Genomic DNA, 22,619 nt, shown 5'->3' with positions numbered 1-22,619 from the left:
AATCAGTCATGTAGTTTAGAATACGCACTTAAAAGTGTATTCTAAGATGATTTCACCATCTGTGTTAACGGCGTAACTTTTTTTTAAGTAAAAAAATGAAATGGGAATTTTAGCAACTATGTTTCTCTGCCAGCCTCACTTTTCTCTAAACTGGACTGTTTTTCCCAAAACAGGACACCTGTACGAAAGAACTTACCAGAGATAAATTCCAAGGTGGTCCACGTGGGATGTGGCCAGGAAGTCTCCAGTAGGGGACATGGTAACATTGAGAGGGGCTGAGTCCAACAAAAAGCAGTCTACAAGGCTGATGAAAAAGAATTATGATGTTAAAGTATTTGAACTCTACCAAAAAAAAGAAAGAAATTCGCACAAAATACTTTTGCTCAAAGAGCAAGGGATGCTGAAAATTTTCATTTGCTTTTTAAAACTACTGACTCCAGAAAGTCATCACTAACATACATAAAGCTTTGTCAACTAAGTTACTATGGGAAAATACCCTGAGTCTTAGTGAGAAAGACCTGGAACACTAAATAGGTAACAACAGGGAGAAAAGAGGAAGAAATGCTCTTTTTTCTGGAATGTCAAATTTTTGGTAGACTGACTTGGGTATGACTCTGAAGATATTTAAGGTCAGTGCCTTCCTGTTACTCCAGTGAAAACAATAAAAGGCTTAGAAGAAGAAGAAAGTAATAAGACGAACTGGCGGTAAATAAGAGGATGGTGAGGGAAAAAAACTTTTGAGCAAATCTACCTGTCTTTTAAGCAGATAACCATGCTATATATAAAACACATGAAAATTCAGTCTACAGAAAGTAGCTATAAAGCAACTTATAAAAACTGATTCCACAGCTTTAAAATGCTGGTGGGGTCAAAAGGTTGGGTTGAGTGGGAGTGATGACACCCAGCTAGGAGACTCGGACCAGGCTTCACAGACAGCACAATGTTTGAGATGAATCCTACAAAAGGACGGGATTTAAAACCAGATGTGGGCAGTGGAGAAGGCATTCCTGGCTGATGGAAAGGTGCAGGGTAAGGCGGGGCTGAAGCACATCTGGGTTAGGGAGGGGTGCAGTTTAGTGGAGCCACGAAGCCTAAGCATGAGGCTGCATAGAGGGTCTTGAATGCAAGCATTTCAGCTTGTTTTTATCTTACAATCAATGGAAAGTCACTACAAGCTTTAGAGCAGATAGTGGCGCAATCTTCACTTTCACAAGAACGTTTGCCATCAGAATGCAGAATACGTTTGGGCAGGAAGTACAGTGAGGTCATGGTAGCAGCTACCAAACAAGCAATGAAGATGTGAACCAGGGTGTTGGCAGGAGGCAAATGGAAAGGTCTAAACACATCCACATCCTGCCTGAAAGGCTTCTCAGGCTGGCTAACAGTGGGAACACTTTGTCATTAGTCCAGGAATACCTTCAAGAGGAGTATATGAGCTTTAATCACAACTGTTTTTACAAACCATTTTATTCACCGAAGCCAGTAAATTATCCATGGGAAAATACAGCAAAATGACTGAAACTCATGATCTACATCAAATAAAACAAATAATTTCAAGAAAAAATAACAGCAGTTAACATTTTTTCAAGTGGTCTGTGCTAGAAATCTACTGAGCACTTTTGACTGATTTAATCCTCACAACCCTGTGAAGCAGAAAACAGGCTTAATGACATTTAAAAACTTGGTCAAGGTAGAAAGCAGCCAAGCCGGAAATTTCATCCAAGTAGTCTACATTCTTAACTCTATTCAAAAAAAAAAAGAAAAAACCAAACAAACCTACCACCCTGGAACTGATTCCAACTCAAAGTGATAGCGATACTATAAAACAAAACAGAACTGCCAGAGGGGATTTTCGAGGCTGTAAAATACAGGAGTAGCCTGCCACGCCTTTCTCCCCGCAAAGCAGCTGGTGGGTTCCCACCACCCACCTCTCATCCCAGCATTTAACCATCCAGCCACTAGGGCTCCTTCTCAACCCTATAAATGCCAGTAAGGCCACTGCTGGAACTAAATGCACAACTACCAGCCTGGCAACATGTACAAAGCCAGGGGTGCTCACGCTGGTGATTCAGGAGCTACACTCTGAGTAGTTCGAATATAAATGAAGACACTCCAGCGCCACCAAGGTTAAGTGGCTCGCCCCTGTGTAAATACCTCTCTCAATTTACTGAGAGCCATTAGCAATGTAAACATTACACAATGAATGCAAAATGGGAAGAAAAGGCTAAAATTAGGAGCACAGGATACAAACACAAACCAAAGTGGGATGAGGACAGACTGCTGCTTAACGTTCAGTCATATGGAAAAAAGAGGAGTAACCAGTCTGATTTCTGCTCGAATGGCTTCTCTTGGGCGGGGTGGGCGGGGGCAGCCATTCATTTAAGTGCCTACTATAAACTCTGGTCGTACTGGTTAAGTGTTACGGCTGCTAACCAAAGGGTTGGCAGTTCGAATCCACCAGGCGCTCCTTGGAAACTCTATGGGGTAGTTCTACTCTGTCCTACAGGGTCGCTATGAGTCGGGATCGACTCTATGGCACTGGGTTTTTTTTTTTTTTTTTTTATAAGCCACAGACTCTGTTTCAAGTATTTATGTTAATTCATTTAATCTAAACAACCCAGAGTAGAAGATATCATAATTCCAATCTGTAGATGAAGATTAAACCCAAGACAGGACAATTTCAGACCTTATATTTCTTCTTTGTCGTGATCACTATTTGTTCATCAAAAGTTTAAATATGTGAGGGGTGGAATTCCCTAATATGTTCAAGATCAATCCATTAAAGACAGACTTCATTGCATGAACAAACTCACTTTACTTGATATTATAATTATTTTGTCAAATACATTGTGCAACTTTATTTCCGCAGCTGTTGTGTGTGGGTAGACTGGCCTCCCATTATGTAAAAGCACCAAATTGAGAAAGGCAGCTTCCACAGACAGCAGATTTTTACACTGTCACATTAGTCCATAAAGCATTACATGTGCGGGCTTAATCCTAGACCTAAAACTATCATATAGTCTCCTGCTATCCCCACAAAATGAGAAGTCCCAGGTACAATTTTTCTTCTGAAAGAACATAAATAAAATTCCTATTCTAAGAGATCAGATTTTCAAGCACATACAGCTAACACTCAGAAAGTCATATTATTCTGAACAAACGCAGGCAGTGTTTAGATGTTCTAGCTTCAAAGTGACAGAATCACCTTCCACAGCAATCTTCGAAGAGTTGGACAAAGGGACATTTCGCTTCAGTAAAAAATGAGCAAACCAATGTTCTATTCTCAGAAAACAGGGCCCAGGAATGGGACAGAACAAAATGCAAAATTGTACTAAGGCTATTTAATTTTATATGTTTCTCACTACCCAAGGAGTTCAACCTGAACTTCCAAATAAATAAAAAACAGCGAACACTGAGAACAAAAAAGGCGATGGTGGTAAAGGAGTGACAGATAAATTCAGGGATAAAAAATTTCAATTCTGCTCCTGAGTATCCTACAAATAGGAAAAAAAAAAAAAGTTGGCACTTTAAATCCATGTAATTTGTTTTATTTACACAGGTACAACTCCAGATAGGCACACCTGTACGTTTCCACATCCAAAGGTTTACTCATGAACAGTTTTACTTTTCAGGCTGTGGGGTGAGTATGTTCATCCTTTAAGTATTTAACATATTATATAAGTGATGCAACGCGTATTGAAAAGAGAACTAGGAATCTACAGAGGTTCCCATACTATGTTTAAAAAGACAGGAAGATCAAAAACCCCAACAGTTACCTATGGCTATATAATCAACTACTATATATTTAAATAATACACAACTTTTAAATGGAAAAAATGTGAAGTTATTTTAGTCTCAGGTCCTTGTATAATTTTTCTCTAATACTTTTATTTTTAAATCATGCTTCAAATATTCTAAGGACAGAGTTGCTTATATGTCTGAGGACATTATCTAAGTTTGTGAAGTTTCTATAACCTAAAAGTTCTTCCTCCCCACTGCTAATACCGATCCTCACTTCCTTATCATCTACCTGGTACATCAAGAAAATCAATCCATCCTTAGCACACACAACACAACCTGAACAAGGTTGATATCACAACTGTTGGGCAACATTTCTTTCTCTGATGCTTATCTTTTGCTCTGCCATTTATAGACTATATCACTTTGGGCAAATCACTTAACCTTTCTCTGAGCCACCATTTCCCATTTGTAAAATGGAATTAAAAACAGTAATAGTACCAACATCTATTAAGACAGGAAGAAAGATGAAAAACAAAGCAAACACAGCACCTAGCAGGCATGGTAAATGTTAGCTGTAATTCGGCAGCAGCAGTTGTTTGATCCTGCTTTTCAAGCTCTTGCTCACTCCACTTAAAATCCTAACCAAAGATGTAAGGCTTTTTTCTTCAGTAAAACTATACTTTTGTCCCATCAGGTTTATTAGGCTTTCTTTTAACAATCTCTATGCGGCTTATCTCTTGTTCTTTTGTTTCAAAAATGCCCAGATTCATGCCTCTGTAATTCACTTAAAATTGTCTCAGTGTTAACCTAAAAATAAGACAATAGAGTTGAAAACCTATCACATTTAAATCTCTTCAACTTTTCACGGAAATAAGAAATTCAGCAAAACAGCTAACACGTAGTCAAAAGTTGGTGGCTCTGAATGCTACTTTCAGATCCTAATTCTTTTGTTCCAAAGATAACTTACCACTTAAAAACTACAAGTATTCTGCAAATCTAGTATTGCTGAATATTGACAGATCCCTCCTACCTAATGCGAACTAAAACTACTAAAAAGGGAAATAAAAAGGACATTATAACAATTCCATTACTTGCACAACTTTCCTACTATAAAGCAATTCAAATTATAATGCTCATTTTTAGAAAACAGCAAAAGACCAAGAAGCTACAGACCGCCAATATTTTAATGGTGTCCTTAAATGAAAGTTTTTAAATTAAGGAAGTACCAACTTTAGGCAAACTTTTTGATGCTAGAGGAGAATACAGCCAACTAATTACCTTTTGATTTTTATGTGAAAAAGAGACAAGCCTGTGGACACAAGTCCCTAGTTATTAAAGCTACACCCTTTAGGAACACTCCTTGGCTGTGCATATTCTAAATCCAGTGTGCATGCTAGAGAGACAGGTGTGTCCCATTCCTGTGTCAAACTTGAAGGAAATGAGGGCATCAGGGTTTTTCCTTTCTAAAGGTCAAACTGTTTTCAGGTCTGAGCTTATCCCATTCCTGAGAAAGAAAGAGGAAATGCGGTGGGCAGAGTTTAGTTTAAGAATATTTCAGAGGATGAAAAAAATACCATCTTCCTTCTTATTTTTCTTACCCATCTCTTTCTTCATGGTGTGTTCCTGTTAAATTAGATGCTTTGATATTACCACCACACTTTCTTCTTTCAGACTCAATCTAAGTAATTCCATGTTAAGTGATACGATATTAGAAATATATTCATTCCTACATAAATCTTTAACAACAAAACATACATACATATATATATATACACACATACACTTTGCAAAACTAGATAATGTGTTCTATTCAAGTTCCAGTTTAGTAACACAACCTATAGAACAGATTTCTGAAAACTGCTGGATTTTATCCAAATCCTAAGAAACACATTTTCACTGCCTTAAGGTTATCTAAAACCTCCTCTTTGAAGAATTATACGAAAGACCAAGAAGCCATACTATACAAAAAAGAAAGTTGTTTGGCCTTATAACTAGATGCAATATGATTTAAAAAAAAAAAAAAAAAACTAGTTTACAGTCCTAAAGTCTGAGCTCTATTTTAGAGTATCAAAAAGCCCAGATGAGCTTTTTTAAGGTTTATGCAACTGACTTTGATACCTCAGTTTTACAAGAACAGAAAACAAGAGAGGTTCCATTTTTCTACACAATTATCTTTTATGTCTCATCTCATGCTATTTAGAGATCAAAAACATTCCAAGAATAAAATATAGTCAGGTTAGAAAAATCCCCAAATACATTCATATTCAAAAAGCACATCATCTTTAAACCTTTAAACCCAAAAATATCCCCTGAAGTCTCCTTAAAATCAAACAATAGTTTAGGTTAACTAGTGAAAAATGTCTGCCTTCAGCCTTACGCTCTTTTAAGAACTATGGGATCAAATTGACAAGAGCTACTCCAAAGACAAAGAACCTTACCGGGCAGTGAGTTTATTTTAATCAGGGAGGACAACTCAGAAAAGGAGGGTGGGAGTGGCTGTACAACTCAAAGAATGTAATCACTGTCACTGAATTAATTGTACAAGGAGAAAGTGCTGAATTGGTATATGTTTAGCTGCATATATTCTAAACAACAAAATAACATTTTTTTAAAAAGCACATAGTCCATTAAGTATAGATAAAAACCACAAGCAACGATACTGAGAAACCTTCTGAGAGGTTAGCGATTTAAAAATAAACTCACCACCCAGATGGAAGATCCCAAGTCTTAATAGAGCAATCCATCGAAGCACTTATTAACCAACGACCATCAGGACTGAAAGCCTTTAAATTATTAAAAAAAAAAAGAAAAAAAGTATAACATATATGTCAAAATAGCTACATATATCAATTATAGCCTAAAGAATAGAAGAAATGAAAAGATGAGACTTACTGAAAAACTAAGAAATCTGACTGAGTACAATTTAGACTGTAATTTAGACTGCTTTATTTTATATAAAAGAAAACATCATGCTTTACATACCACTGATTTGAAATCTGGATGAGGATTAAGATTTTACTTAAATTAGAAAAAGTTTAAAAAGATTACCATGCCAATTTTTAATTTGCATCCTATAATCTTTTTATTTAGAGACAATTAGCAAATTATATTCCACTACAAATTATTTTTAACATTAAAAATGGTATTCTGAGAACATATAATTAGAAACATTTTGTTAGACTAATTTTAGTTACAAAATATTTGTGAAAGCAATAAAAGCTATATTCCATTGAAAAGTCTACATATTATACTGGCTTTCTAAGAATTAACTCAAACCAATACAATTTTGAGGATAGAAAATGCAGATTCTCTTAAAATATTAAGGTTACTAAATAAGAAGTCCTCTTATTTATAGCTTCAGTTAAAATCGTCTTTTCTTCCTTAACGATGTTTTATGTCTAAGATATAATTAAAAAATCACTATAATCAGAAAGGAAGTTTTAAAAATTTAAAATAGTGATCCATTCATATCACTTAAAGAAGTTATACCCTTTATATATCTATAAAAACGAAGAAATAATAGCTCTACTTGTCTGCAGCACATACTGTTATGAGGCTTAAATGAGGACAGATGTGAAAGACACACCAAACCTTTAAGGTCTGTAATGGCAGAAGGCTGTTGACCCAAGAGTCTAAACACACCATGAGCGTTATGATCACCCATATCAGCAATCATGATATTGAAATATGTGAACACTAATTTGTTCATTAGGCTGCTGTGAATATCGTGAAAACTCAAACCTCAAGGTACCAAAAACTCATTTCAGAAGGGTGGTGCTGCCAGTGAAGGATGGTAAAAAATGACTCTGAGAAGTAAAGACATGTTATAAATGCTCATAGACTTAAATGACCAACAGTAATGAATTACTCAGTAGGACAGACTCCAGACAAACAGGTTGAAAGTATAAAAAGGAAAGAAATAGGAAGAGCAAGTTGACAATGACAGATGTTTTCAAAAATGCTATTTCATCACAACTTACCCCCATTCCCACCCACATTTCCACAGATGCCATCACAATAAATCTTTTGATGGCTAATTCTGCCAATCTCCAATCTGCAGAGCAACACAATTTTTTGACCGATTCTTTCTTCCATTTTAAAGGAAAAGGGTATGCCCTGCCCATTTCTGGTTTTTGGTATGAGGACTGATAAGTAAAATGTAGCACTTAGGAGTTAGAATTTTATTTTTATTTTTTCTATTTTCAAGTAAATCAAGATATCTACAAAATGAGAACAGATATTTAATATAGTTCTCAACTGATCGATTTAGTTTTTTTTAATGAAACATATACTTTTAAAACTTTTTGCCATTCCGTACGTTCCACTTTAACAACCTAATAGCAAAAATATAAACTCTTTTGGAGCTAAGATATACAAACTCAAGAAATGACACTAAATTAGAACAAATCAAGTACGGATATTCCAGGTAAATTAAAAACCCACCACCATCGAGTCGATAATCTCCTATTACTACCCTCTACGTATGCACAAAAAGAGAAAATAAGCTCTCTCGGCATACTTTAATATTAACTAAAAGCTGACATACGTAGGTATCAATGGATCATTCATTCTGCAAAGTATATTTTGGCCTTGTTTAGAGTTTAAGAGAAAAAGATGAACTCTAGGATTTATGCTATTAATCTGATGGCATCAACTCTGAGAAATATTAAACTTTGAATTTTAAATTTTCCTTAAAAAAAAATCTCTCCTTTTAAAATTAGCCTCCAAATTACATATTTTTTAAATTGTAAATGATATATTTAAGGCTATTAAAGGATAAGAGTTTTAATTATCTGGACATTTTAAACCCTAATAAAATTAGAAATGAGTCAAGTTTTGTTTAAATATCTGAAGTTTTTTTTACCATGTCATTTATTTGGCCTTGGTGTCCAGAAAACTCTCTGACAACCTTTCTAGTTTCTATGTCCAGAACACTGATGGAGAAGTCATCCAAGGCGAGTCCCAGAATGCCACTAGCAAGAAAAACACACGAGTTTCAATAAACAAAAAAATCCTAAAATCAATCTCACATGCACTTTAATTTTGATAAATATACCTTGGGGGAATTATGCAACATACTATTCTTTATTGGAACAATCTGGTTTTTTTCCCACTTGGTGAATTACGTAGTTTACTTAAATTAAGAACTTTTACCTAAAACATCAAGAAGAAAATCTATCATCATTATCATTAAAAGAAAATGTTTACCTGTCCCTATGTAGCAGCATCATATTTGGAGATGAATCGAGGCTCACAGAATGGATTAAAATCTTGTTTTTAAAGTTCCAGAATTTGAGTAATCCTTCACTACCAGCTGTAACTGCTAACTGGTTTAATCCATCCACTGCAACACCTCTAACAGATCCTTTATGAGCTTTAAAGTGTACGTTGAAAGAAAGAAAAAAAAAAAAATCAAATTGGCGTGTCTTTCTCAATGGTATACAAATAACAATTTCTTTATCCAAATATCTAGGCTCCCACTACTTATATCTCCCAAAACCCTGTAATTAATCTGGATTTTTGAGACAGGGAGAGGATTCTTAATTATTATATGCTCAGGTAAACACTAGAAAATTCATCAGGTTGATGCCATGCACAAGATTCCAAAAAACAGCTAAGATTTTTGGTTGAATGCAAGGAGAAAAAACCAAAAATGTAATCTGCATAACATCCACTTTTCTTTGGTGTATTTGTGATTTCATTTTGAGTGCAGGTAGTCCCCGACTTACGATGGGGTGCCATTCTGATACGACTCTGTCGTGAGTCACATCTTTCTTTTTTTACTTTTCATTATTACTATCTTTTATTATCAATATCTTTATGAATCCAATCTTTGAACACCTGCAAGTGAACATCTGAGAATAATATCAGCAAATTACACACTGTAACACCGTATGTAGTACCTATTACTAAAGATAAGTTGTACAAAACAAAACAAAAAACAGATGGTCATAAGTGTGGTTTGTTGTAACTTGAATACGTCATAAATCTGGGACTACCTGCATTCCAACCTGGGGCTTATCAAAGATAACAAATCTAAAACTCGTACCAAAACTTCTGGGACTTAAGGATTTAATAAATATTATTATCCCTATGTCTGTCTAGTTATAAAAAGAAGAAAAAAAAAAAAAAAAGTAAAAGGGCCAGTTCAGTACCATGTTCCTTGCCAAAAGTTCCTCGATGTATCCCAGACTGCATGTTATACACATCTACAGTTCCTGATGAGAGGCCGATTACAGCAAAGTTGCCACAAGAAGTTATATCCACTGCCTATAAAAAAAAGAGAATAAAAAAAATTTAAACACAAATGACACAGAAAAAAACAACTAACATTTTTATCACACTTTATGGTATTGTCTATCTACTAATTACCTCATGAACTGCTTAATTAATTTTCTTATATACTTGATTTATTAATGTAATTTTATTTGGGTATAGAAGAAAAACCTGCTTGATTCTATCTCCCTAATAAGTATACAGAAATTTCTGTACAAAAAATATAACCAAAATTAACTCAACAGAAATTTACAAAGTTGAGAATTGTATCATCTGCTGGCCTTAAATTTTAAATTTATCCACAAAAGTACAAGAGCCAAAGCATCCCATTGCCCAATTTCTCTTTACCTTACTTTTATAATTGCTTCCACAGCTGAATATAAAGTAGAAAACATACCATCAAGTAGAACATCCAAGGAAAAAGCCCACAGTATTTTAAATGATGTAATTAGGATGGAAATATGTGAGGCAATGACTAGAAAACGTCTAGTTTAGCCTCAACCTATGAAAAAAGACTTAGACATTCACAAAAGAAAACAAAAATAAAATTCCAAAGGAGGAGTAAGAATTTTTAAGTAAATATTTGCATCTCAAAGCTCTATTTAAAAAGGGCTCAGATAACTCAATCAGAATTTCTATTGTAAATACACTTTTCACAAGAGAGAAATATAATAAGAGATAAAGGGTTTAAATAACTTCTGTACCTATAACTCATCACAAGTTTAGCTAAATCTTATATATCAAGAAAACAAAGGAAAAATGGGAGAGAAAGACTTTAAGATCCACATTCATTAAATATGGTACTCTATACAACATAATTCAGGTAAGAAATTATATTGATAAACACTGGAATCATCTTCAAAGGGTACTGTAATCCCATATTAATTAGAAATTAAAGTAACAAAAATATTACTTATACACCTACTCTTCACTTACCATCTCTCTCATTATATGTTTCACATTTGTAACAGTGATAAATCTACTATCCGATTGCTTTGCGCATTAACAAGGAGCCAAGGGGAGAGGGGGAAGAGGAGGTCAAGGTTTGTGAGATGGACTGAGGCCATACACAGGAGTTGGGCGGGGGGCTGAGAAGTCTCTTCTTCCAAAGGGGTCTCTCTGCCAACTCTGCAGCCTCCACCAGGCCCAGGTGGCCAGGCCTTACCTGCTCACAGGCCTGGGAGCCTCCTACTACCTAGGCCCGTCTACACTCTACACGGCCAGTGGAGTGGGAAGGTGGAGAGCCGAGGCCTAGATAGTTGATGGTGGGCCCCTGAAGCTCCTGAGGTGGTAGGCAATCCACCACCCCCAATTCCCACAGGCCCCATGGTGGTGAGGAAGAGGGGCCCACTGTGCCACATGCATCTCCACCAGGGAAACCCAACGGGCAGTAAGGGTGGAAGGGGTGGGATTCTGGTGCCCAAGACCAGGCACGGTCCCAACTCTCACATAACAACCTGGTCTTTGGAACCTAACCATGTCAGTGAGGAGTAGGTATAGTCAGTGAAGGCTTAACTTCAACGTAAAATAATAATTCTTTGCAAGCTGGAAAAATGAACATTAATAAGGGATAATGTTAAATTATGTTCTTTCAACCATTATTATCATTAGTAAACTTGAGTGTAACAAGAATGCCACAGGACACTGCTAAAGGAGAAAATGTCCTTACAAACAAGTCCACTTACTGTTGCAGTTATGTCATCCGTCTTCAACTCTTTCGGCCTGAGAAAGTAAGCGCCTATTGTAGATCTTTGATAGTTCCACGTTGAGCAAGACAGCTTACCTTGGTGGCAAGCAATGATACCATCCCAGTCACTCTCACGAGTTTCCTCTAAAACATAATTAAAATCACAAATCAACTTTCTTTTCATTTTCTCATTCATTCATTAACCTATTCTTTATCGAGCATCCAATATTGCATGTTATCATCAGGCACCAGGGATACGATGATAAAATAAACAGGTCATCCCTATTTTGTGCATTAGCAAGTAAGCTTACCACCTAAGGAGAAATACTGATTAGAAGATATTACAATAAATATGATAGTGTCTCAAAAGATCACTCTGGAATTTTTACTAAAAGATTTTAGGAGAGTGTTAAATGGCTCCCTGGAAGAAGAGGTAAAACAAATAGAAATTAACCAAGGTGCTCAAGAATAATTGAACAAAAGTAAGCACAGCAAGTACGTAAAGCATTTTCTTGGGAGGGGTGGGAAGAGGGGAAGGCAATCGGATCACATTACAAAGGGCCATAAAAGCTGTGTTAAGGAGAGAGGGCTTTAATGTAAAAACAACAAGAAGCCACTGAAAGATTTTAAGCAGATGAGTGACATGATCAGATGTGCATTTAGAAAGACCACCCAGCCTCTAAGAAAGCAAACAGGCAGAAGGGCGGTCAAGGTTAAAGTAAAGAATTACCACTGACAAAGTTGTTAAAAAAAACCAAACCTGTTGGCTGTAGAGTTCATTCCTACTCATAGGGTTGTTACCCACCCAAAAAACCAAACCCACTGCTGTTGAGTCAATTCCAACTCATAGCCAACTCCACAGGGTTTCCAAGGCTGTAAATCTCTAGGGAAGCAGACTCTCACATCTTTCTCCCTTGGAGCCACTGGAGGTTTCGAACCGCCAACCTTTTGGTTAGCAATGGACCACTTTAACCACCAGGCCACCAGGGCTAAAGGTTGTTACCTAAACCGAAAACCAAACCTACTGCCACCGAGTCGATTCTGATTCATAGCGGCCCTACAGGACAGAGTAGAACTGCCCCATAGAGTTTCCAAGGGGCACTTGGCGGATCTGAACTGCTGACCTCTTCATTGGCAGCTGTAGCACTTAACCACTAAGCCACCAGGGTTTCCAGCAGTAATCTTGAAATGGAAATGGTGTCTGCAGTTATTTCCTATAATCATTTTCACTTGGCAATCCCATTATCTATCTACATTTTTCTAAAAATCACTTCTTTTTAGGTCTTAAGTCAGAGTTCTATGTTATCATGTTTTGCTCTTCCATTTCTTACCTTTTCACATCATTAACTTTAATTACATCACCATCATAGAAAAAAAAAGCTATAAAATCAATAATTGTTTATAAATGGCTCTTAGAGGGAAGAGCAAAGCCTAAAACTATTAGATAACTAGTCTACATCATAAATAACTCATTTTTCGTCTTCACAGAGTATTTAGTATGTGCGTGGGGCTCCCTTATGGATTGGAGGAAATGAAGCAACACTCAGCAGGAAACGAATGACAAAGCAGAACTTCTCAAAACAAAGTATGAACTTAATTACCTGCTGCAAACTCTGTTATGGGCGGAAGTCTCACTGACAGGGTATTCTGAAGTCCTTTCCGTTTGACTCTCTTTTTATTTATTAATCCTGGGGGTTGGAGGAGAGGGGAAATCCTTCTTAATAAAAAATGTGCACAAAAGCTATTCAATGTCACATGAACTATAAAGTTCAGACACTGCTATTTAAGTCAGGAGCAAAACAAAGATTTTATTATCACCACTATAATCACTTGTGAAGTTTAGCCTATACAATCAGTCAAGAAAATGAAATATGAGGAATAAGTAATTTACAAAAGGAGGCAAAATTTTCATTATTTGCAAATGTGACTGTAATATACTCATGTCTATCAAAAGAATCAACCAAATAATTACCGGTAATAATAGTTTCATTGGGGCCAGATATAGAAACAACATAAAAAAATCATTCAATTCCCTACACTGCAACAGTAACCAGTTAGAACAAAAATGAAACAAACATTACATTCATAATAGCAAATCTATATCTATACATACAATGCCAGTGAATAATCATGTATGTAGGACGAACATGAAGGAAATTAAAAAACTTCACCGAGGAACATAAAAAACAACTCAAATGAGGATATATCACATTCCTAAATGAGAAAATTCTTAGAGATATCACATCTCTTTAATTCCAAAGGGAATTATGTTGGATTTTAATTAAAGAAAAAATCTTAAAATTAATCCAGAAGCATATATACTCATGAATACCAGGATAGCCACTTAAAAATATAAGAAAATAAAAGTTTTATTAATAAAACTTAAAAACATTTTTGTTTAGCAAACAAAATCTTTCAAAAGCTGGAAATCACCCAAAGGGAAAACGAATACAATGAGCCTTTTACAGCAAAAAGATTAGACATTGCTTGCTTTTCTGATGCCCTAACCTTCCCTTCATCTTCAAAATTCTGCACTCCACAGACTGCTCAAGTTAAGTCGACGTTAACGTCTTTTGGGTGGCAACAGTATGTTTTTACCACCCAAGGTGTCTAACTGTATTCAATAATCTTACAACAGCACCTCAACTGATACAATAGCAACTCTGTATCTTAGGAATCTCATTAACTCCTCTATACACGGTTTTTACTTCAGCCAAATTTCATCCATGAAATTTAGTGGCAAAACCTCCAGTTTTCTCACAGAACCTTGAAATGTTTTAGTGACCAACAGCTTTTTTTTCAGTCTTGTAAATGACTTACCATGTCCCAAGCTTTTATTAAACTTTTCATGTATCGTGGAAAATGACTGAAGAGTTCCATCTTGACCTGTTGATATAACAAAAAATTCCTAATCAAGCTTCACCAAAACAGTGCTCATTTAAGTCACGGAACTTATAAAATTAGATCGTATAAAAAACTCTAAGTTACAATTTGGGACACCTTAAAGTGAAAGCCAGAAACTACATTAGAATATTCAAGTGGGCATAGGATGCCACTTACGAAGAAAGGATAAAATGAAGTACTAAGAATTTTCAACGGGTTATTAGTGGAAGATGCAATGAGCACATTTTCAGCATCTGACATTCTGTCTCTGAGGATTTGTCAACAGAGTGACAACTAAGGTAGCATCATCCAGTGTTTCCAAAACTAGTCACAAAGAACTGCCTCAGTTTTACTCGGATTTCCAAATCAACCAAAGGGGAATTTGAATCTAAAATGGTGTAAATACTAAATCTAATGAAATATTGAACACCCAGCTTGCAATAAACTAGTAACAAATAGGAGAAACTCACTTGCGCTAAGAATTTGTTGTCCATTTTGTCCATAATATCTGATTTTGGTAAGAGGAGCACTATGCCCCATTCTGAATTTCAACAGCCGACCTTCACCTACAGGACCATCAAATATCCATATCTGCCAAGAAATAAAAAGGCAAGGTTCTTCCGTAATGTGCTATCTGCACACTGCGGGGAGTGGGGGCTGGGGTGGTGATAATAAGGTACCACATTTTTCTCACTTTCTCACCCACTATTCTTTGTATTTCATTTATACCCATACCTCATCCCATATTTCTTCTATCTTCTAGGTTCAAGGCTGATATATTAAAGAGGGCTGGTAATAACCCAAAGGGTAGGTTAGATGGGCCAGTTATAAGGTGATAACAACAATACTCATAATACCCTGAGGGCGTTGTCAGCACCATTTGTGACAAGAAGTGGCTCTCTATGGAGAAACGTCAGTCCGGCAATTGCTGTAGAATGTGCATTTCTCATTTGATTGATTAATTTTTTGTCTTCTAGATCCCAGAGTCCAATATGGCCACATGGGCTTCCAGCTGCCATTACTGGATGACCATCTGTTATTAAATAAAATACAGTAAGAAAAACTTAAAAAGCGGTGGCTGGCAAGTCGACTCAGACTTATGCCAACCCCATATGCACTCTCAAACAACAAAACTTTACAATTCTTCTCTCCACCATTTTAAGCCATAAATATAAAATCAGAAAAGACTAAGAAGATACACCCATGATATACACCAGTATTGTAGTCATATTCCTTTGGCTCCTTCTACTTCAGTATTTCATTTATTTCTGCTAAATTACAAGACAATATCTGTTAAGAAAACTTCTATAACCTTCAACGAAATGCATTTAAATGTTTTTTACGCCTATCAATAAATAAGTTACCTGTGCGAAATGAAATCGAAGTAATAGGTCCCCAGTCTTGACGAAATTTCATTAGTGTTTCATCGAACTTAATGTTGTGAATGATAACCTGACCTGACACAAGACCCACTGCAACAACATCCACAGCTGGTGCCTGAAAATTAATTACTAAACTTATTATTTTCTTAATAAGAATAGCTTTAATTATCCTGATGCATTATTATTCATACGTTATCTAACAAAATAATGGAATGTCTTCCTAAACACGGCAAAAAACAAATATTGTCATTCTGGCGCATCTTAATTGCTATTTAGCATGAAATTATTTAGAAATGATTTTTTTCAAGTTACTCCCCAGTTGCAGATCTGCCAGCCACCATCCCTTCCCTATCTTCACACCGTAGCTGACACAACAGAAAAAGAAGCTGGCGTGTGAAATTGCTACAGATCATTGACTGGATAGACACAGAAAAAGGGGACAATTCATAGAAAACATTATGGTTCACCATAAAAGGTACCATAAAAGGCCAACTGCAAAGGAAATAAATAATTTTTTATCCAAGCAAAATGGGGGGGGGGGAACCTGTAAACTATGCTAAAAGGCAAAATAACTTGAAATTAGTCTCTTCTATCTCTAACATTCTATGATTCTTCCTTTATACGGTGGTCTTACAGGCTGTATTATGAGTTTCTCTATTTTAGCACAGAAGATCAATGCCCAATAACATAAAATGGAATCAGACTAAACACTTATTGATTTGCCATCAAAAGCCTACTATGCATCAAACCCTGTGTAGAAGGCTGGGGATATTAAACCAAATATGCTCCTTGCCCTCAAAGGAACTAATCAAATCTGACACCTTAGGGGTTTCCTGGGTAAGGGAAGGCTGAGCAAGGTTGATGGTAGTTGTGAAAAGACATAGAATGCATGCAAATTGGCCAGTTACTGGCAACGGATATTCAGGACAAGGGCACATTGGCTCTATATGTCTAACATACATGCCAAATTCTCTGCATACATATGTTTGTTAATTATACAGGTTTTGCAGATGCATAAACAACAAAAAGCAGCTCTTTTCTGAAAGAGCCCGGAGTTGAATCCAACGTCAGGGGCTTGTCCTCAATACTTCAAACCATAAATCTCAACATCCTCACAAATTTCTCTTTGTAAGACCTACTAGCTCCCTTGCTTTATTGAACAACTCATCTCCACTATGCACAAGGCACTGGACTACATGCTTGCAGAATGACTGGTAAACACAAGTTCCATAACAAGCACAGATCTACAGCCTAACTCCAAGCACCAAGGTTTCCACAAATGTTTACGGACAAAGGCATTACCTGTTTTCAATTACATTTCCAAAATGCTATTTCAAACTATCAGCTATAAAGATAAATTAAGTTAAATATTATTTTGTCTTTAAGTCTACAAATATGGTTGACTCCTGAAACTAGAAGATCCTACTACTAACTTTGTTTATTCTTTGATGTAACAGAAAAATACAAACCTGCTGAAGAGCTGTCACTCCAACTTTCCATCCTGGAAATGTATACAGAAGTTTACTACAAGAAGAAAAATAGTTGAAAGCTATTTTTTTTTTCCCTTGAGGAAAACAAAATAAACTATATGTTATAAAGTAAAATAATAACAAGTAATATTTATTAAGTACTTCCTCTGCCAGACACTCACTATAAGTACACATATTAATTTGTTTAATATTCAAAACAATCCCACAAGGTAGATTCTATTAACACCATTTTCCAGCTAAAGAAACTGAGGCAGAGATGTGGAGTAATTAGACTAAGGTCACATGATTAATAAGTTGTAGGAACAGACAGGCCAATTCCAGACCCCAAGCTGTTAAAAACTATGCTATGCCACATTTTTAGTAAATTAGATGTTCAAGTAGGGAAAAAATATATATATGAGTAAAAAGCACTTTCTATCGTAGACTTCATTGAAAAAAACAAAAAACTAAGAATTTAGGTGGATCTTACTTTTCACCACAGTTTCTAGAAATATCATCATAAAAGGGAATATATTTTAATTATAATGATAATCTTGCTATGTAACTGTTACAGAATAGTGATGCTGCTCTATATTTCAGAATCAAGTCATAAATGATAAATAAGTCCATTGAGCAAACCAAGATATCTGAAATCTTTACAATGATAATCATTAAAGTATCAAAAATTTATTAAATCCTATAAATAGGCACAGAGAGAGCACACTCAATAATTATCCAAGGGATACTTAATGTACAATAAAGAATATAAACACCACATAAAGAATTAAGCAGATAACCTAAAGGACAAAGATGATATCTCAGACATTTATTATCCCTGAGCCTAGCACACAGTAGGTAGTCAATGACAGTTATTAAAATGAACTAAAACATGGATTTAAAACTAAGAACTAGGATAAACACAAAACCTTTGATAATCTTATTTTCCCTTTCCAATATAAGGGCTTTGGAAAGGACAATCTAGATGGTCCATTTCTTGCTTGCTTTGCTTTCTTTAAGCTATACAAGAAGTCTGAGCTCCCATCTTTTTCTCTAGATAAATGTTAAAAAACAAATTCAAAATCATTTATCTAGCCCTTCAGCTACACAAGAATACAAAAGCAGATATTTGTTACGTTTGTGGTGGATGATGAAGTATTTTTACCCCAAAAATCATTTCTAAATGCTAGTAGTACATTAGGAGCCCTGGTGGCACGGTGGTTAAGAGCTTGGCTGCTAACCAAAAGGTCAGCAGTTCAAATCCACCTGTCACTACTCGGAAACCCTATGGGGCAGTTCTATTCTGTCCTACAGGGTTGCTTTGAGTCGGAATCGACTCAACAGCAACAGGTTTAGTTTGATACTACGTTAACACTGATTTGTTTGCCTTGCCCTTCCCTCTTAGTTTATCGAAAACTAGAAAGTGTTCAGTTATATCACATAATTATTATTTTCTGAAGGCTTTTATGTTACTTTACCAGAGCCTTCTCTATAACTGGAGTCCCTGAGTGGTACAGTTAATGAACTCAACTGCTAACCAAAAGGTCAGAGGTCCAAATCCACCCAGAGGCACCTTGGAAGAAAGGCCTAGAGATCTACTTCTGAAAAATCAGTTACTGGAAGCTTTACAGAGCATAGTTCTACTCTGACACACATGGGGTCACCATGAGTCAAAATCGACTCAATGAAAATGAGTTTGGTTTTGGTTTACATGATGTTCTTCAGAGTTACTGGACCACTAGTATGTACGCTTGTGTGTGCGTGTGTATGTGTGTGTGTGCATGCGTATAACTTTTCAATTAGCATTGAGGAAATTGCCTACCATGTGTTAGGACCATATGCCAGCTTTCACATATATGATGCATGAACAATAACTCCAGAAGCAGGTATAGTTATTGAATGTTCTTTAAATAAATACATAAGTCTCTCAGTGAGACTTAAGTACATGTTAAGAAGTAGTAGATGAGGGATGAGGGTAAGGTGGGAACTATTTATATTATTTTCTAAGTAAAGCGCTTACTTGGATTTCACATTCCACAACTGTAGGCTTCCTTGTTCACTACCAAGAAGTATTTTATTTAAGTAGGTACTTGGATGCAAAATTGCAGAAATCTTAAATACCGATTTGTCAAAAGTCAACTGCAGGTACTCTTCTACAAAAAATGAAAGTTATAACAATTACTTCTTATAAAACAGTTCAGAATATTTTTCATATACCCATATACTTATCAGTTAAAAGAAGTCTACCATATCACAGATTTATATCCTAATATAAATTAAAATTCATATTTTAATTTATAAAAACATTCCCTGAGGAATTAAATAAATGTGATGAAGGGCAACTTGTAAATCTAATTTGGAAACTGCTAAAAATTTTCTAAAAGTTCTAATACAAATACTACTAAAAATTTAATTCACTGCAAAATTGGTTTACAGAAAAGAAAAATAAGGATTTAAAAAAAAATAATCCTAGAGGTCATCTTTAATGTTTTAAAAATTTGATCAAGAGGCAGAATGAATATTCCAAGTAAAACACTTAAACTGAGCGTTTCCAGGGAGTGAAAAGCCAAACGCCTAGAAAGCTTAACAAGCCATTTAAGGACATACAGTAAGGATATAAAAAGTAAGAGGTGGGCTTCAATGAAACTAAGAATGGTGTTTCTAACACATTCCCACAAAACCCCTAACCGGAAAAGAGCTTATAACTCTACGGAGTCCAGGAAGGCACAGCCCATTGTCACTTGCAGTAAGAGTGAAAAATTCTTTGAAATTTTACATGTTGCCTTTAAAATTCCTGTATGAATTTTTTCTACTTCGTACTTCATCCACGATTAAAAAAATTTCACCCCATACCTCGCAATAAATTTGAGTATCAAAAAAGACACACTTCGTTTAACCTTTGCTTTCACATATTGTCTAGCACACTGCTGCATACCCTCAGGGGTATCTACATTCCAGTTCAATAAACAGACATATAAGTGAAAATTATGCAATCTTTACTTTGAATGTATTACAAAAGATCCCCCTCTCTAAGTAAAACTAGCAGTCTTATTTAAAGTCCTTATAAACAGCTAGCTCCCTGAAGACACTGGTTCAATGTGCTGGCGTCAGCAGAAAGCCTGTTGGACTAGAAAAACTATCCTGTAACCTTAGAAAAGGCCATTGAACATCTATTCACACAAGGAACACATCCGGAATTCTGTTTACTATACTAGAACAAAGATAAAACAAGGAAGAGTGACTATTTTGAACAAGGACATGGAGAAACTCCTAAAAGGGCAATCTCTATAACTTCCACTAAAAATAAAATTATGCAATAAAAATCAAGAGGTGATATAAGCAGATTAAAGAATTTAAACATTTTAATTCATGCTAGACCCACAGCCTATTATTATGGAAAATGGGGATGGTCTGGTAATAAGCTCCTAGCTTGAAAATTCATAGCCCCATAAACATGGTTGAGTGTCATAAACACATCCCAGTGAATGGATAGTGAAAGGAACTGACTCAAGTTCTCAGAAAAGGCTGTATATTTTACTTCAGATTACAGAATCTTCAAGTTTACAACTATAATTTCCTTTACTACACAGTCAAAATGCCAGCCAAAAATTACTCAGGTATAAACATGTATCAACACTCCCTCCAGAGAAGAGTCATCAAACATAGAACTGCAGTGGAAAATATACTAGTTGAGATAAACATCTTAAACAGGTTATAAGTAGTTAGCTGAACTAACTGACTAAAATTGCCTGTTTCCTACTTAGAACCTTTTTTTTTCATGCATGTTAAAGATTCTATCCAAAAAAAATTTTTTTTCTTTTTACTGTTTACACGTGAAATCTCTGGTACAATGTTCACATATACCCATATGTGAACTCAAATTTTATTTACCTATATACTGTCCAAACATAAAGCAAATAAAATACTTAATTCTTACCTTCTGAATATATGTGCCAAATAATAAGAACGCTGTCAGTATCAACAGAGATAATGTGATCTCCAAATGGCTGCAAAAGGTGGATTTCTGCCTTATGACCTGTAAAGGTATGCACTATCTACAAATTAAAGAGTTTCTTATTATTACTCGCTCACCATTATTATTCATAATAGCTTACAAGCATGCTGATTCTGTAGATGCTAGTACTAAGAAATGCAGTCAACTTTTGATCACCCAAGGTTTGATTAAAAAATACCAAGCAACCAGGCATGTTCACCTGGCCCCTCAACCAGTTCAATAATAAGGTCTGTGTGATTGCCCTTGCCCACATCTCCCCTACTTGTGCCAACTTTACTCCTCCATTGCCCTTCTTCCCCTTCATTGAGCCCTCTAAGTTTTTTCACCCCTCTAGGCCTTTGCAAAGGAGCCCTGGTGGCTCAGTGGTTAAGATTAACAAATAGTAAGAAACCAGGCATATTCATCTGCTCACTCAACCTCCGGGGCCCAACTACTTCCCACCTGAGGTTAGTGAGGGGCATGCACCCTTGCCCGATTCAGCTAGTGCAATTCCACGCATCCTTGAGATGTGGGTTGCTCTAGGAGGCTGACCTCTACAGACTGTCTCACTAGCAGCTTCCCTGCCAGCTGGCTTCCAGATGTGAGAAGGGACGTCAGGACACCTCTTCCCTACACCCTTCTGCTTTGAAGCAGAGACCGTTACCCATAGAGTTGCTGTATCCCTCCATGACTACAGCCCCTTCTCCACGGATTCGGTTCTGCCCATGCTCTACTAACGCTGTATCTTCTCCTTGCTCCTTGACCCTAGGATTGGTAACAGCTTCCCACAGTTGATAGTCTCTGATGCCTCCCCACTTCTACTTTGCTCCCTTATGCTGACCACACCTGTCACAAAACACCATTCCTGCATTAAAATCTCCTCACCTGAACCACCTGGAGTACATTCTATCTCCTGTTGGGATCATATTACAAGTCTGGACTAACAACTGGTTTTCTGATATTTTTCTACCGTGTGGAAAAATTTAAATACCCCAGGGAAAACTGCAATATTTGGTTAAAACACTGACATTTTTCCTGACTCTCTAAAAACCCAAACACTGCCATTTAAGAATTCCACAGATAAGTTATCTTCCTCTGCCATAAGTAGTGGTGATGGATGGCTTAGGGAACAAACCTTAGTCCAAGTCAAACTCTGTTAAGTACAGTGACATCATCGCTCGGCTAGCTAG

The 22,619-nt window shown here is 36.1% G+C and overlaps 1 protein-coding gene across 2 annotated transcripts in view; it reads right to left on the bottom strand.

Moving 5' to 3' along the window:
• WDR36 (WD repeat domain 36) overlaps positions 1-22,619 on the bottom strand; it is a 36,469-nt gene that overhangs the window by 8,034 nt on the left and 5,816 nt on the right. For both annotated transcript variants that reach the window (XM_064274839.1, XM_064274829.1), the window contains exons 4-17: positions 21,373-21,490; positions 19,456-19,588; positions 17,439-17,493; positions 15,952-16,084; positions 15,445-15,620; positions 15,058-15,178; positions 14,525-14,590; positions 13,306-13,392; positions 11,703-11,848; positions 9,897-10,011; positions 8,950-9,115; positions 8,606-8,714; positions 6,445-6,524; positions 197-304 (exon numbers count right to left, since the gene is read on the bottom strand). In XM_064274839.1, coding sequence (XP_064130909.1) covers positions 197-304; positions 6,445-6,524; positions 8,606-8,714; positions 8,950-9,115; positions 9,897-10,011; positions 11,703-11,848; positions 13,306-13,392; positions 14,525-14,590; positions 15,058-15,178; positions 15,445-15,620; positions 15,952-16,084; positions 17,439-17,493; positions 19,456-19,588; positions 21,373-21,490 — 1,613 coding nt within the window. The remainder of the gene's footprint in view (positions 1-196; positions 305-6,444; positions 6,525-8,605; positions 8,715-8,949; positions 9,116-9,896; positions 10,012-11,702; positions 11,849-13,305; positions 13,393-14,524; positions 14,591-15,057; positions 15,179-15,444; positions 15,621-15,951; positions 16,085-17,438; positions 17,494-19,455; positions 19,589-21,372; positions 21,491-22,619) is intronic.

The sequence above is a fragment of the Loxodonta africana genome, chromosome 2 (assembly GCF_030014295.1).
Source record: "Loxodonta africana isolate mLoxAfr1 chromosome 2, mLoxAfr1.hap2, whole genome shotgun sequence".
Taxonomy (NCBI): domain Eukaryota; kingdom Metazoa; phylum Chordata; class Mammalia; order Proboscidea; family Elephantidae; genus Loxodonta; species Loxodonta africana.
Note: the sequence above shows the minus strand (reverse complement) of the source record. Positions and strands in the feature narration are given on the sequence as shown.